This window comes from Salvelinus namaycush, chromosome 32 (genome assembly GCF_016432855.1).
Source record: "Salvelinus namaycush isolate Seneca chromosome 32, SaNama_1.0, whole genome shotgun sequence".
Classification (NCBI taxonomy): domain Eukaryota; kingdom Metazoa; phylum Chordata; class Actinopteri; order Salmoniformes; family Salmonidae; genus Salvelinus; species Salvelinus namaycush.
The window spans coordinates 1,622,524-1,637,003 of record NC_052338.1 but is presented as its reverse complement, the minus strand read 5'-3'; the positions used below and the strand labels follow the sequence as shown (position 1 = coordinate 1,637,003).

At 42.6% G+C, this 14,480-nt stretch overlaps 1 protein-coding gene across 1 annotated transcript; it reads right to left on the bottom strand.

The window, feature by feature from the left end:
• Positions 1-1,473: 1,473 nt before the first annotated feature.
• LOC120027532 (IgGFc-binding protein-like) lies at positions 1,474-12,656 on the bottom strand. The gene is made up of 11 exons (XM_038972510.1): positions 12,622-12,656; positions 10,213-10,502; positions 9,498-10,077; positions 8,772-9,373; positions 5,884-6,445; positions 5,523-5,782; positions 5,065-5,409; positions 4,321-4,888; positions 2,489-2,688; positions 2,124-2,294; positions 1,474-1,841 (listed from the first exon to the last, which is right to left on the bottom strand). Exons 2-10 carry the CDS (start codon positions 10,444-10,446, stop codon positions 2,124-2,126), a joined length of 3,522 nt encoding a protein of 1,173 aa, XP_038828438.1. The 5' UTR covers positions 10,447-10,502; positions 12,622-12,656; the 3' UTR covers positions 1,474-1,841.
• Between the last annotated feature and the right edge of the window lie 1,824 nt (positions 12,657-14,480).

Genomic DNA, 14,480 nt, shown 5'->3' with positions numbered 1-14,480 from the left:
CAAGTAAAGCCCCCTCGGCCAAACCCTCCCCTAACCCGGACAACTCTGGGCCAATTGTGCGCCGCCCTATGGGACTCACGGTCACGGCCGGTAATATATATATATATATATATATATATACTACCGTTCAAAAGTTTGGGGTCACTGAGACATTTCCTTGTTTTTTGAAAGGAAAGCAAATTTTTTGTGCATGAAAATAATATCAAATTGATCAGAAATACAGTGTAGACATTGTTAATGTTGTAAATGACTATTGTAGCTGGAAACGGCAGATTCTTTTTTTATGGAATATCTACATAGGCGTACAGAGGTCCATTCTCAGCAACCATCACTCCTGTATTCCAATGGCATGTTGTGTTAGCTAATCAAAGTTTATCATTTTAAAACGCTAATTGATCATTAGAAAACCCTTTTGCAATCATGTTAGCACAGCTGAAAACTGTTGTGCTTATTAAAGAAGCAATACAACTGGTCTTCTTTAGGCTAGTTGAGTATCTGGAGCATCAACATTTGTGGGTTCGATTACAGGCTCAAAATGGCCAGAAACAAAGAACTTTCTTCTGAAACTCGTCAGTCTATTCTTGTTCTGAGAAATGAATGCTATTCCATGCGGGAAATTGCCAAGAAACTGAAGATCTCGTACAACGCTGTGTACTACTCCCTTCACAGAACAGCGCAAACTGTCTCTAACCAGAATAGAAAGAGGAGTGGGATGCCCCGGTACACAACTGAGCAAGAGGACAAGAACATTAGTGTCTAGTTTGAGAAACAGATGCCTCACAAGTCCTCAACTGGCAGCTTCATTAAATAGTACCTGCAAAACACTAGTCTCAACGTCAACAGTGAAGAGGTGACTCCGGGATTCTGGCCTTCTAGGCAGAGTTACTTTGTCCAGTGTCTGTGTTCTATTGCCCATCATAATCTTTTATTTTTATTGGCCAGTCTGAGATATGGCTTTTTTCTTTGCAACTCTGCCTGGAAGGCCAGCATCCCAGAGTTGCCTCTTTGCTGTTGATGTTGAGACCAGTGTTGGGACAAAAAATGACATTTCTAAGTGACCCCAAACTTTTGAACGGTAGTGTATAATTCATAAATTTGCAAACATTTCTAAAAGCCGTTTTTCTTTGTCGTTATTGGGTATTGTGTGTTGATTGATGAGAAAATATTTAATCCATTTTAGAATAAGGCTGTAACGTAACAAAATGTGGAAAAAGAGAAGGGGTCTGAATACTTTCTGAATGCACTGTACACATTTATGAATGGATATTTCATTGTAATTTTTATTAACAAGAATGCATATTCGGAACGATACTTTTCAGTATAATTTAGATAGCAAATTACATGGAGATAATATATATATATATATATATATATTTTACCTTTATTTAACTAGGCAAGTCAGTTAAGAACAATTTCTTATTTACAATGATGGCCTACCAAACCCTAACGACACTGGGCCAATTGTGCACCGCCCAATGGGACTCCCAATTACGGCCGGTAGTGATACAGCCTGGAATTGAACCAGGGTCAGTGGTGACTGAGCCACTCGGGAGCCCTTTCTATTACATAGTAAATATTTAACATCTAATTTCTAACCTATAATGAGATAAGCATTTGATTGACTTGATTACCATTGAAATGATTTGACCATTCCAAATCACTTTCTGGAATTGTTTTACAAATATGAGGCTAGGGTTTGGCAGAAAATGGCATTCCTTCTACACATATTTGAATTACTGTTTGTTACAAATCATTGACGAATGATCATAGGAATTTAAGGAATATGTATTTTTGCTGGGATTCTCCAATAGTAGAGTGTTCTTCAGTTGTCTCACATATCACTGTAAAAGAGAAGGGGAGAGATGTTGTGAGTGCATATCATTTCCTTCTCCACTGGAACCTATCATGGAAGTACGAAGGCTAACACCTGCTGTTATGTTTTCAAAAGACACTGTGGACTTTAACTTTCAATCCCTCATTAAGTTAAAATCACAAGTTTCAAGTCCAATACCCTACAAACACCATTATTTGACACACAGTCTCATATATTGATGGTTAGGTTCACAATCATATGACATTATGGTGAAGTGGCTCACCATTGGGGGAAGTCAGAGGCTACTTACTCAGTCATGTACCCCTGCATTAAGTGACTGGATAGGATAACATCCATGTAGACCATCCTTGACCTGACAGCTCTCTTCACTCTGGCACACCATAGACTGTGACAGAACAACTCCAGATTTTTGGCAGATGTGGACCGCAAAGCAGTTGTCCGAAATCAGGGATTCCCCTATCTAAAAAAAAACATCCCAGACACATATTAGTGAGACTTTTACACATCCACATTTGAGTCACAGACAGCTCTCAAATACATAGCTCTTAATTTCATGGCCAGGTTCAGTTCCAGCTGAAAATGTCAAATAATGTTTTACATATTTCAAATAATGCTTAAAGTATGCTTTTAGAATCCAGCTTGCAGTGCCCCTACCTTAAGGGTGTGTCCACCAGTATAGCAGCTGCACTGGTCCCAGCTAACACAGCCAGTACCATTGAAGTAGAAGTCTTTGTCGCAGGCACATCCCTCAACACAGGTGGTGGGACAGTTGATGGTGTCAGAGAGGCCGGGACATGGAGTTGCACAGGTTTCAGCACAGGTTTGGTAGTGGCTGTTGGCAGGACAGGAGAACGCTGTGGACATATGAGAAAATAACTATTGTTTAGTCCTTTTGCATGAACATTACTTTTAGTTATGACTTAAAATATTAGGTTATCCGAATGTGAAACCCGGAAGAAGTTATGTTGGACTGATTTGCAGAGTCAACCTGGACTCGGGTAGACGTAACATAGTAAACGAAAATAAGGGACACTCAAAGGTAGTACTTTTGGTATGGTATGTATTCATTTGTGGATGTCCACCACCCATTTCATATCATATGTTACGAATTACAATTCACATGATATTTTGCGAACTGCAATTCATACATTATGTTAAGAATTTGCAATACATTTGATATGTTACAAATTACAATTTGCCATGGCTAAGGTTAGCTAGATGGCTAATGTTAGCTTAGCTATGGGTTAGGGATAAGGCTAGGAGTAGGAGTTAGGTTAAAGGGTTAAGGGAAGGGTTAGCTAACATGCTAAGTAGTTGCAAAGTTGCTCAAAAGTAGTAAGTAATTGCAAAGTTGCTAATTAGCTAAAATGCAAAAGTTTTCTGTGATGAGAATGTCAGGGGTTCACCTTGGGGTCATGATAGGGGCTGTACCAAATGTTTGATATATTATAATAATTGATTATGCTTATGTTGTATTAATAGAACGGGAGGGGTTATAAGACTCCTCCCTCACATTTATAGGGTCCTGGACTACAGATTAACAATATATAGATTCATTATAAAGGTTTAATATTGTTCCACAGTTTTTTCTAATCTCTGCCTCTTATAAAGAAACTGTCTGAGAAATGTGTGACTGTTAAGACAGAACTCTGCAGGGGAGTGTAAGAGATAAGAGACTAGTCAGACATTCCACTATAAATCAACTTGGACATTTACTGCTAAGCTTTTAGATAACACTAAAACTCTTGTTTATATAGCTGTGCAGGCATGGTTTTGGTCTCATGAGTAGAAGGTAATGACGTAGGCAGTTACATCACAGGGGGTTGACTACAAGCATGATAAAAGCAACTTGGGACCTTTTCTATTTTGCAGAACTTACTCGGAAACATGCATGCTATGTTCCTGTTAACTTCTGTCTGCAACTGCATTAATAAAGGTTTTTGAATGATTTAAATAAAGATATTGTCAGAATGCTAATTTCACCAATGAGCCAATGATTGACAAGGAACAAGGAGCGAACTCCAACAAGAACACGCATGCTAGACGTTCGCGTTATACGCCCACCCATCTAACCCAACCAACCACCGTCCTTTTGTTTTTGCCTTAAATAACCTTCTTTCTTATGGTACGTTTGGTATGGTTGGGGCGGCAGGTAGCCTAGTGGTTAGAGCATTGGACTAGTAACTGAAAAGTTGCAAGATCGAATCCCTGAGCTGACAAGGTAAAAGTCTGTCGTTCTGCCCCTGAACAAGACAGTTAACCCACTGTTCCTAGGCCGTCATTGAAAATAAGAACTTGCTCTTAACTGACTTGCCTAGTAAAGATATTTTTTAATAAAGGTATATATATATTTTAAATGGTTACATATCATACAAATTTGAGTGTCCTGGATTTTCCTTTACTATGTTACGTCTACCATATGAGACCAGCCTGAGAGAGTTGTAGAAAATTTGGTCTAGTGTCAGAAAACCCCGTAAAATACTCACGGCAAAAGGTTGGTGATCTCCAGCTTTCGATCTTTACACCAAAGTCCTGACAGTCTAACATGTAAGCAGTAACACTGTGGCAAAGCATTTTATGTTCTCCCTCAGCCATACAGACATCAAAGAGGCAGTCTCTGAAGTAAGAGGCTGGGTCTATCTCATGGTGGCAGGCGGCAAAGGGTCCTTTAGGATCCGTAATGATACCACAGTCAGCACCAAACACTGCTTTCTTCTTAGAGTTACACTTGGGACAGAAGTCTCCGCTGCAACCGTCCTCACACACCACCCCAGGCATGCTGACCTTCCAGGCCGCCCCAAAAGAGTTAACGTTTTTGTCCATCTGTCCACCAGGTAGCAGGAACTCATCATTCTTGTTACCATTGAAATTGCCACACAGACCACAGGTCTTGCCTCTGTAGTTGCCAGGGACGGTGACGGTGACGTGGTACACAAGGTCATAGGTAACTCTTAGGCCGAAGTCTGTCAATATGACATCATTCGAGCCGTCCTGATAAATCTGCACTGCACCGTTGTTTAGGCTCAGTGGGAGGTTAGTCAGGACGCCGTTCACCTAGGGAAGACATGTTGCATTTGATTCTCACTCACTTCTGGGCTGCAATTAAACTCAATCTGAGTGATTTTTTTTTTTTGTATGGATGTGTCAGTCATCAATATGAATGACACTTTTTAAAAAAAAAGATCATTAATGGAACACAGACACATGATTAAAAATAATCATATACATACCATGATCATTCCGATTTGGTTCCTGCGTAGAATTAGAATTTTACCATAGACTTCTACAGCCAAAAGCTTGGCAACGGACACTTTTGGAGCTGATGACAGAGCATACCACTTCTCGTTCTCCACCACCACAGAGAAGGGGTTGAGGTGTGTGCCTTCCAGATGGCAGCCTTTAGCTGCAGTGTAGGTGCAGGTGCCTTGGAAGTCATAGGTGCCGTTGTCAAAGGTGTTGTAATGTGGGTCGCCTGAGATGGAACAAACTCCTTTTCCAACAGGCTGGCAAGCCCTGACGCCGTTCTTCACCTCACACTTCTCATTGGGTCCACAGGAAAAGTTCTGACACTTCATCTAAAAATAACAGTTCAATTATTTTGTACACAAGATGTTAATACAAGTTTATAAGGGTTTACATTCAATTACAGAAAGGTAGGTCCTATTTTTCTGTCATTCATCATCCCTACCGTGCCATTGCATGTGCATTCTTGCTGACAGAGTCCATTGGGGTAGAAGACTTGTCCATTTTTGTAGTATCTTCCTTCGTGGAGACAACCACACTGGGAGAGTTGTACACATTGGTTTCCGCTGAGAAGGAAGCCAGCATCACAGGCACAATCCTCTTTGCACAGAGCTTCACAGCCAGTGGGTGCTGACAGGCTCTGACATGTGGCTGAACAGCCCTGGGCACAAAGCCTATAGTGGCTGTTCGCAGGGCACTGGGCATCTACGAGAATTGACATTTGCAAAATGTCAATGCCTAGTCACCATCTAAATAACCTGAAATGTAATTTGTTTAAAAAAAAGTAATCAAACAAACATCCATACCACAGAATTGATCTGTCCTCCAGGAGTAGACTATGGCCCCTTTATCCTGGCAGGCAGCTGTGTAGGCAGTTAGGGTATTGCACTGCATGTTCCTGTTTCCCTGGTATAGACAGACATCATACAGACAGTCTTGGACGAAACCCATGGGTTCCACCTTGGAGTGGCAGTCACGAAAGGGGCCTGTTGGGTCACTGATGAGGCCACAGTACTTGTTTGTCATGTACTGGTCCCTCTGGGTGATGCTACAGTCAGGACAGGGGCCTTTGCACCCGTTCACACAACCAGGGATCGTTGTTAATCTCCAGCTCTGACCGAACTCCTCTGCAGTGGCAGCCTGCTTCCCATCCTTCATCTGCATGTCGTCCTTTGGATTGTGGTTGTAGTTGCCACACATGCCACACATTGCACTTGCATAAGTGTCGGGGACGGTGACTGTTGCTACGCTGTTCCAGTCATAGGACACTTTCACCCCAAAGTCAGTTTTGATCACAGCAAACCAACCGCTCTTGTATATGTGCAGTTTATTGAGTTTTACAGGAAGATTCACAAGTTCACCGTTCACCTTTGAAGGAAACAAAAAAGTAGACGAATGGTTCAGTTAACCTCAGTGTTGACCTTTTTAACATATACAGTGCCTTCAAAAAGTACTCACACCCCTTGACTTTTTCCACATTTTGTTGTGTTACAGCCTGAATTTAAAATGGATTAAATAAATATTTTTTATTTAACTAGGCAAGTTAGTTAAGAACAAATTCTTATTTACAATGACTGCCTACACCGGCCAAACCCAGACGACACTGGGCCAATTGTGAACCGCCCTATGGGACTCCCAATCACGGCCAGTTGTGATACAGCCTGGGATCGAACCAGGGTCTGTAGTGACATCTCTAGCACTGCGATGCAGTGCCTTAGACCGCTGCGCCACTAAGTTGCATGGATAGTGAAATAATAGTGTTTAACCTCTAAAAGGCTTCTACTAAGCTAACATATGGAATGTTTTAACATGATTTTTGAGACTATATTTGTATGAACATAACAAGATTCAACAACTGAGACATAAACTGAACAAGTTCCACAGACATGTGACTAACATAAATGGAATAATGTGTCCCTGAACAAACGGGGGGTCAAAATCAAAAGTAACAGTCAGTATCTGTTGTGGCCACCAGCTGCATTAATCACTGCAGTGCATCTCTTCCTCATGGACTGCACCAGATTTGCCAGTTCTAGCTGTGAAATATTACCCCACTCTTCCACCAAGGAACCTGCAAGTTTCCAGACATTTCTGTGGGGAATGGCCCTGGCCCTCACCCTCCGATCCAACAGGTCCCAGACGTGCTCAATGGGATCTTCGCTGGCCATGGCAGAACACTGACATTCCTGTCTTGCAGGAAATCACGCACAGAACGAGCAGTATGGCTGGTGACATTGTCATGCTAGAGGGTCATGTAAGGATGAGCCTGCAGGAAGGGTACCACATGAGGGAGGATGATGTCTTCCCTGTAACGCACAGCGTTGAGATTGCCTGCAATGACAACAAGCTCAATCCGATGATGCTGTGACACACCGCCCCAGACCATGACGGACCCTCCACCTCCAAAGTAGGTCCAGAGTACAGGCCTCGGTGTAACGCTCATTACTTTGACGATAAACGCGAATCCGACCATCACCCCTGGTGAGACAAAACCGCGACTCGTCAGTGAAGAGCACTTTTGCCAGTCCTGTCTGGTCCAGCAACGGTGGGTTTGTGCCCATAGGCTACGTTGTTGCCGGTTATTGTCCTGGCCACCTGCCTTACAACAGGCCTACAACCCCCAGTCCAGCCTCTCTCAGCCTATTGCGGACAGTCTGAGCACTGATGGAGGCATTGTGCATTTCTGGTGTAACTCGGGCAGTTGTTGTTGCCATCCTGTACCTGTCCAGCAGGTGTGATGTTCGGATGTACCGATCCTGTGCAGGTGTTGTTACAAGTGGTCTGCCACTGCGAGGACGATCAACTGTCCGCCATGTTTCCCTGTAGCGCTGTCTTAGTCATGTCACAGTACGGACATTGCAATTTTTTGCGCTGGCAACGTTCTTCAGTCCTCATGCCTCCTTGCAGCATGGCTAAGGCACGTTCACGCAGATGAGCAGGGACCCTGGGCATCTTTCTTTTGGTGTTTTTCAGAGTCAGTAGAAAGGCCTCTTTAGTGTCCTAAGCTTTCATAACTGTGACCTTAATTGCCTACCATCTGTAAGCTGTTAGTGTCTTAACGACCGTTCCACAGGTGCATGTTCATTTATTGCTATGGTTCATTGAACAAGCATGTGAAACAGTGTTTAAACCCTTTACAATGAAGATCTGTGAAGTTATTTGGATTTTTACGAATTATCTTTGAAAGACAGAGTCCTGAAAAAGAGACGTTTCTTTTTTGGCTGAATTTGTACTGGAGTTGCTTACCAAGGCAACATTGAATGTTCCTGAGTGGCTTAGTTACAGTTTGGACTTATATCGGCTTGAAAATCTATAGCAAGACATGAAAATGGCTGTCTAGCAATGCTCAACATCCAATTTGACAGAGCATGAAGAATTTCAAAAATATTAATGCAATTATTGTACAATCAGGTGTGCAAAGCTCTTAGAGACTTACCCAGAAATACTCACAGCTGTAATCGCTGCCAATGGTAATTCTAACATGTATTGACTCACGCATGTGAATACTTATGTAAATCAGATATTTCTGTACTTCATTTTCAAGAAATTTGCAATAAATTCTAAAAACATGTTTTCACTTTGTCATTATGGGGTACACTATTTAATCAATGTGGAATAAATCAAAGGGTATGAATATTTTCCGAAGGCATTGTAATCAAAACTATACGATTTTTAATTACAAGTAATTTCTTACCATCACAAATCCTGGGTGCTCTTTGCTGATGACAATCGTGTACCCATAGACCTTGACCTCTACCAGCTTGGTGATGGACCCCACCTTTTTATCTCGCCCATCGTTCTGTATGGCAACACTAAAGGGCTCCAGGCTGGTGTCATTGGAGCAGACAATAGCCATCTGATACACACAGGTGCCCTGGAAGTTGTAGAGTTGTCCATCGAAAGTGTGGTAATGTGGATCACCAGACACCATGCATGAGGAAAAGGTTGTAGGGTAGCAGCCTCTTATGCCATCAACCACCTTGCACTGCTGTCCAAGTGGACAACTGGCCACCTGGCTCTCAATTCTCCCACCAGTGGAGCTGCAGTTAAAGCGTTTGGTACAGCTCTCATCCCCCCAGAAAGATGTTCCGGCTTCCACATAGTGGCCTTTGTACTGGCAGCCACATTGAGACTTAGGCACACACTTGTTCCCACTGCGCAGGTGGCCCTCGTCACAGGTACAGGCCTCCACACAGCTGGCTTTGCATTTTGAGGGAGAATTTGGGTCTTCACAGGTGGCAGGGCAGGCGTTTCCACAGAACTCATAGTGACTGTGCTCTGGGCATTCAGGCTTGGCTGGGGGGAAAAGACCACAAACCACACTCATTTTTACAACATTTGAAATGGGAAGTAAAGTATTGCAGTCCTTTTATGCTCTAATCCTCCTGAAAATGATCAGTTGTCTTTGCAAGTCACTCACGGCAATGGGCAATGCTTCTCCAGTTGTTCACGCTGAGCCCAGCCCTCTGGCAGGCATCGGTGTACACTTGCATGGTGTCACACATGTACGTCTTCATGATCTCGCCCCGACAAAGGTCATACAAGCAGTTCTCATTTAAGATCTTGTAGTCAATGGCGGCATTGCAGTTTTTGAAGGGTCCATTCATTATTTCTGTGACAAAGGTGCAAAAGATCTCCCTTTCTAAGTGCTTAACCAAGTCGCTCGTACAGTTCTCACATTGGCCTGTGCACTCGTCTCTGCAGTAGGCATCACCTCCCTTGTCTGATACCCTCCAGCTCTTGCCTAGGGCCACAACATTACTGGCAAGGGAGCCACTGGGAGTGGTGAGTTCGTCATCCTGTTTGCCATTAAAGTTGCCGCACATGCCACACACCTTGCCTGCCAGGCTCCTGGGCATAGTCACCACCAGGGACTTCAGCCAATCATACTGCACCATCAGACCAAAGTCTGTCTCCAGGACAACTGAAAATCCACTCTGGGAGAGTTTCAATTTGCCATTGTCTAAGCTGATGGGAAGATTCCATAACTGGAAGTTAACCTGCAATGAAATCAAACCACATTCGACAAATAATTTACACACGGTACATGCAGATACAGTACACCCATATACACCAAACAAAGACAAGGATTGTTGAACAGATAACATAGATAGAAAACTTGTGAATCCACTTACCCGGACAAGACCAAATTCAGAGTTGACAATGTCAATGTTGACTCCGTAAACCTTGACGGTGACCATTCCCACGGAGGTAAGCTGCGAGTTTGCGCGATCCTCCACATTCTTGGCCTGCACCTCAAAGGCTGGGTGGTCCTTGTCAACATGGCAGTTCTTAGTCATGATGTAGGTGCAGTTGCCCATGAAGGTGTAGTAGTGGCCGTCGAACGTGCGGTAGTGGGGGTCGCCCATCGCCCAGCAGGTGCCTATCTTTGGTGGGACAGTAGCTGGTCCTGCAGAGCAGAGTCCTACAAAGTGCTCTAATGGTAAATGTTATGCTCCTCAAAGTGAACAGAAAATCCCTATAATTGATTTGATCTGTCTAGATACCATAATTGTATGTCCTTTGTTCAGCTGTAGCAATTATGCAACATTTTATACTATGCCATTGGTCCTTTACCCTTTGGCACAGATTTGGTAAGCTGAACACTTCTTTTTGTGATAGTCAATAGAACACAATCTCTGTCATTGTGTATTTGCAGGGCTAATATGTACCTTACACACACAGTTTATATTGTAAGTTATCAGTGTCAGCATAGCAAATACCCTTTGTTTTATCTCGAGTGCTATATTTTCGGCTGGCGTTAAGGCAGCGCTAATGTCAAATGCACATTGGTTTGCAATTTCATCATGTAAAAACAGGCTCACTGGCATTTTCCAGCCCTAACGCCAGGTTTGACTGTCTTATACAGTGGGGGGGGGGGGGAAGTATTTAGTCAGCCACCAATTGTGCAAGTTCTCCCACTTAAAAAGATGAGAGAGGCCTGTAATTTTCATCATAGGTACACTTCAACTATGACAGACAAAATGAGAGAAAAAAATCCAGAAAATCACATTGTAGGATTTTTTATGAATTTATTTGCAAATTATGGTGGAAAATAAGTATTTGGTCAATAACAAAAGTTTATCTCAATACTTTGTTATATACCCTTTGTTGGCAATGACAGAGGTCAAAGACATATTGCATATTTATTAAAAAGAAAAAACATAAGTATTCAGACCCTTTGCTATGAGACCCAAAATTGAACTCAGGCGCATCCTGTTTGTGAAGGATGGTTTTGTTCTCTTTTAACATAAATATATGCCTTATAAAAAAAGGACATGTTAATCACAAAACATAGCGTGACTGCAGAAAAGCTGTTGTTAATCTAGGGTGTCGACTGTGCAAACCACAAGGTTGAGACAAGATGGAAAAATGCTGAATAACAAGAAAACAGGAACTGAGGAATGTGTAGAAACCAACAAATCAGCTCAATCTTCACAAACACCATTCCGGACATTTGAATCCTGAGTGCTGTGTCTGGGCACCACCGATAGGCTAGCAAGTTTAAACCACGCTAAGCCTCTACTGTGACAGGCCAACTCTAAAGTTGGAACTACCTCTGTCACAGTATAAAAGAAGATGTCTGTACTATTTCAGTCAGTTCTCTGCTTTACCCTGCGTGGTGATACAGTGAACCCGTATATACGAAAATTGCATTTACCATTCTGAGCTTATGTTAAATAAAAATACTTAAAGTATATTCGGTGACTTTGAATCACATTTTATCCTGATACCAGATTTGATTGACGCAACCTTTGACATGTTTCCATTGATCATCCTTGAGATGCTTCTACAGCTTGATTGGGGCTCTGAATACTTTCCGAATGCACTGTATCAGCTCACTTAAGTTCAGATGGGCTGGGTTGAAATATTTGAGGTGTGTCCTTAAAAACATGATCCAAGTGCTAATTTCAGGCAGCGCTGATAGGGATATTTAAGATCAACGAAAAGCTGGTTTAAGTGGTAACGCAATTGGCTATGGTATGAATTTTGACAGGGGGAACGCAGCTTATCCTGCCGTGACGCACACTGTCCTTATGTGCATAGAACAAGAGTAGCCTAATGTGCTTTTGGTTCCTGTATACTTCATATTTAGAAACATGAAAAAGTTATGTTTTTTTTCCATTTCGTTAAATTTTATTAAAGACCAAGCACAGCCTCCCCTCTTCTCAATTAAGTTTTTTTTTTTTTCCCAAATGCAATCGCAAAGTGGTCAAGACTGTCAAAAAAGGGTTTGGCTCCTGAGACCCCTTGGAAATAAATCTTAATCACCAAAGATTTATTAAAATATCAAGTTTTAAAAGAGTAAAACAATGAGCTGACATTACCTTTTTATCTTTGCATTGTAGTCAGGCCCACATTATTTTAGCCATGCCGGAGGAGAAGGCAGACGTTTTACGTGTACCCAACCGATTGTGTTTTTTTCTTTGTTTATTTGCGTTGTTTGTAACTTTACTTTTTTAACTTATTTTGTAAATAATGTTACCGCTACCGTCTCTTATGAGCCAAAATAACTTCTGTACATCAGGACTGCGATTACTCACCACAGACTGGCAGAATCCTTTTTTTCCTTTAACGAGTCTGATGAGCCCGACGCGAATGATATACTGCTTTCTCGGGAACAGGCCCAGATCCCCATGATTTGCGTGAGGAGGAGGCGGAGAAAATTGGGGCCAGAGGGCGGGCTGCCTTCTGAGAATTCGTAGGCGATCAAATAAACCCACACTTCCTTCCATTCTGCAAGCAAACGTGCAGTATTTGGAGAACAAAATCGATGACCTACGCGCAAGATTAAACTACCATCAGGACATTCAAAACTATAATATCTTATGCTTCACGGAGATGTGGCTGAATGACGACGCTATCAACATACAGCTGGCTGGTTATACGCTGTACCGGCAGGATAGAACAGTGGCGTCTGGTAAGACAAGGGGCGGCGGACTATGTATTTTTGTAAATAACAGCTGGTGCACGATATCTAAGGAAGTCTCGAGCTATTGCTTGCCTGAGGTAGAATTTCTCATGATAAGCTGTAGACCACACTATCTATTTCATCTGTGTTTTTTCGAAGCTGTTTACATACCACCACAGTCAGAGGCTGGCACGAAGACAGCATTGAATGAGCTATACACAAGAAAACGCTCACCCAGAGGCGGCGCTCCTAGTAGCCGGGGTCTTTAATGCAGGGAAACTTAAATCCGTTTGACCATTTCTATCAACATGTTAAATGTGCAACCAGAGGAAAAAAAACTCTGGACCACCTTTACTCCACACACAGAGACGAATACAAAGCTCTCCCTCACCCTCCATTCAGCAAATCTGACCACAATTATATCCTCCTGATTCCTGCTTACAAGCAAAAATTAAAGCAGGAAGCACCAGTGACTAGATCAATAACAAAGTGGTCAGATGAAGCAGATGCTAAGCTACAGGACTGTTTTGCTAGAACAGACTGGAATATGTTCCGGGATTCCTCCGATTGCATTGAGGAGTACACCGCATCAGTCATTGGCTTCAACAATAAGCGCATCGATGATGTCATCAACACAGTGACCGTACGAACATACCCCAACCAGAAGTCATGGATTACAGGCAACATCCGCACTGAGCTAAAGGCTAGAGCTGCCGCTTTCAAAGAGTGGGACTCTTTGCGACGAACCATCAAACAGGCAAAGCATCAATACAGGACTAAGATCGAGTTGTACTACACAGGTTCTGATGCTCATCGGATGTGGCAGGGCTTGCAAATCATTACAGACTACCATTACAGACTATTTCCGGTCACAACTTGTAGACTTGTTTACGTGCTGCTGTGTGGTTTGTTGCTAACCTTACAATTGCTACCTGCCAACTTTACGGTTTTTACTTTTTAATTACCATTTAAAAAATGTATTTTTTCCTTCAACTCTTTCACCCCGGATGCTTTATCTGGACGCGGTTCGTCAGGACCTCCACCAGCAGAAGCTAAGCAGTAACATTAACATTATGCCTTCTAATTAAAGCCGCTGTACTCATAATATACAGAAGAACGATCACCTTATGGCGAGGATAGCTGTGCTGCAAGCCCAGCTTCAGACAGCGTCTGTGCAGCCAATAAGTACAGATAGTAGTATGAATCTCCTCGCACAGTCCCCGCAGCCGGATACTTTTCTCATGGCTTCTGGAAGGAAATGCTATAAGAATGTTCAACTGGTGTCGCTCATTCATACAACAGAAACTTAAACCGGTTCACCCCATTAATAAGCAACGGGTCGGAGTCAGAGGCCGAGCCTTCTTTGGTCTCTCCTTGCACTGTTACGGGGTCTGAGACGCCAAAGCCTCCCATCATTAGCTCTGACAAATTGAAAACCCTACTCATTGGCGACTCCATTACCTGCAGTATTAGACTTAAAATGAATCATCA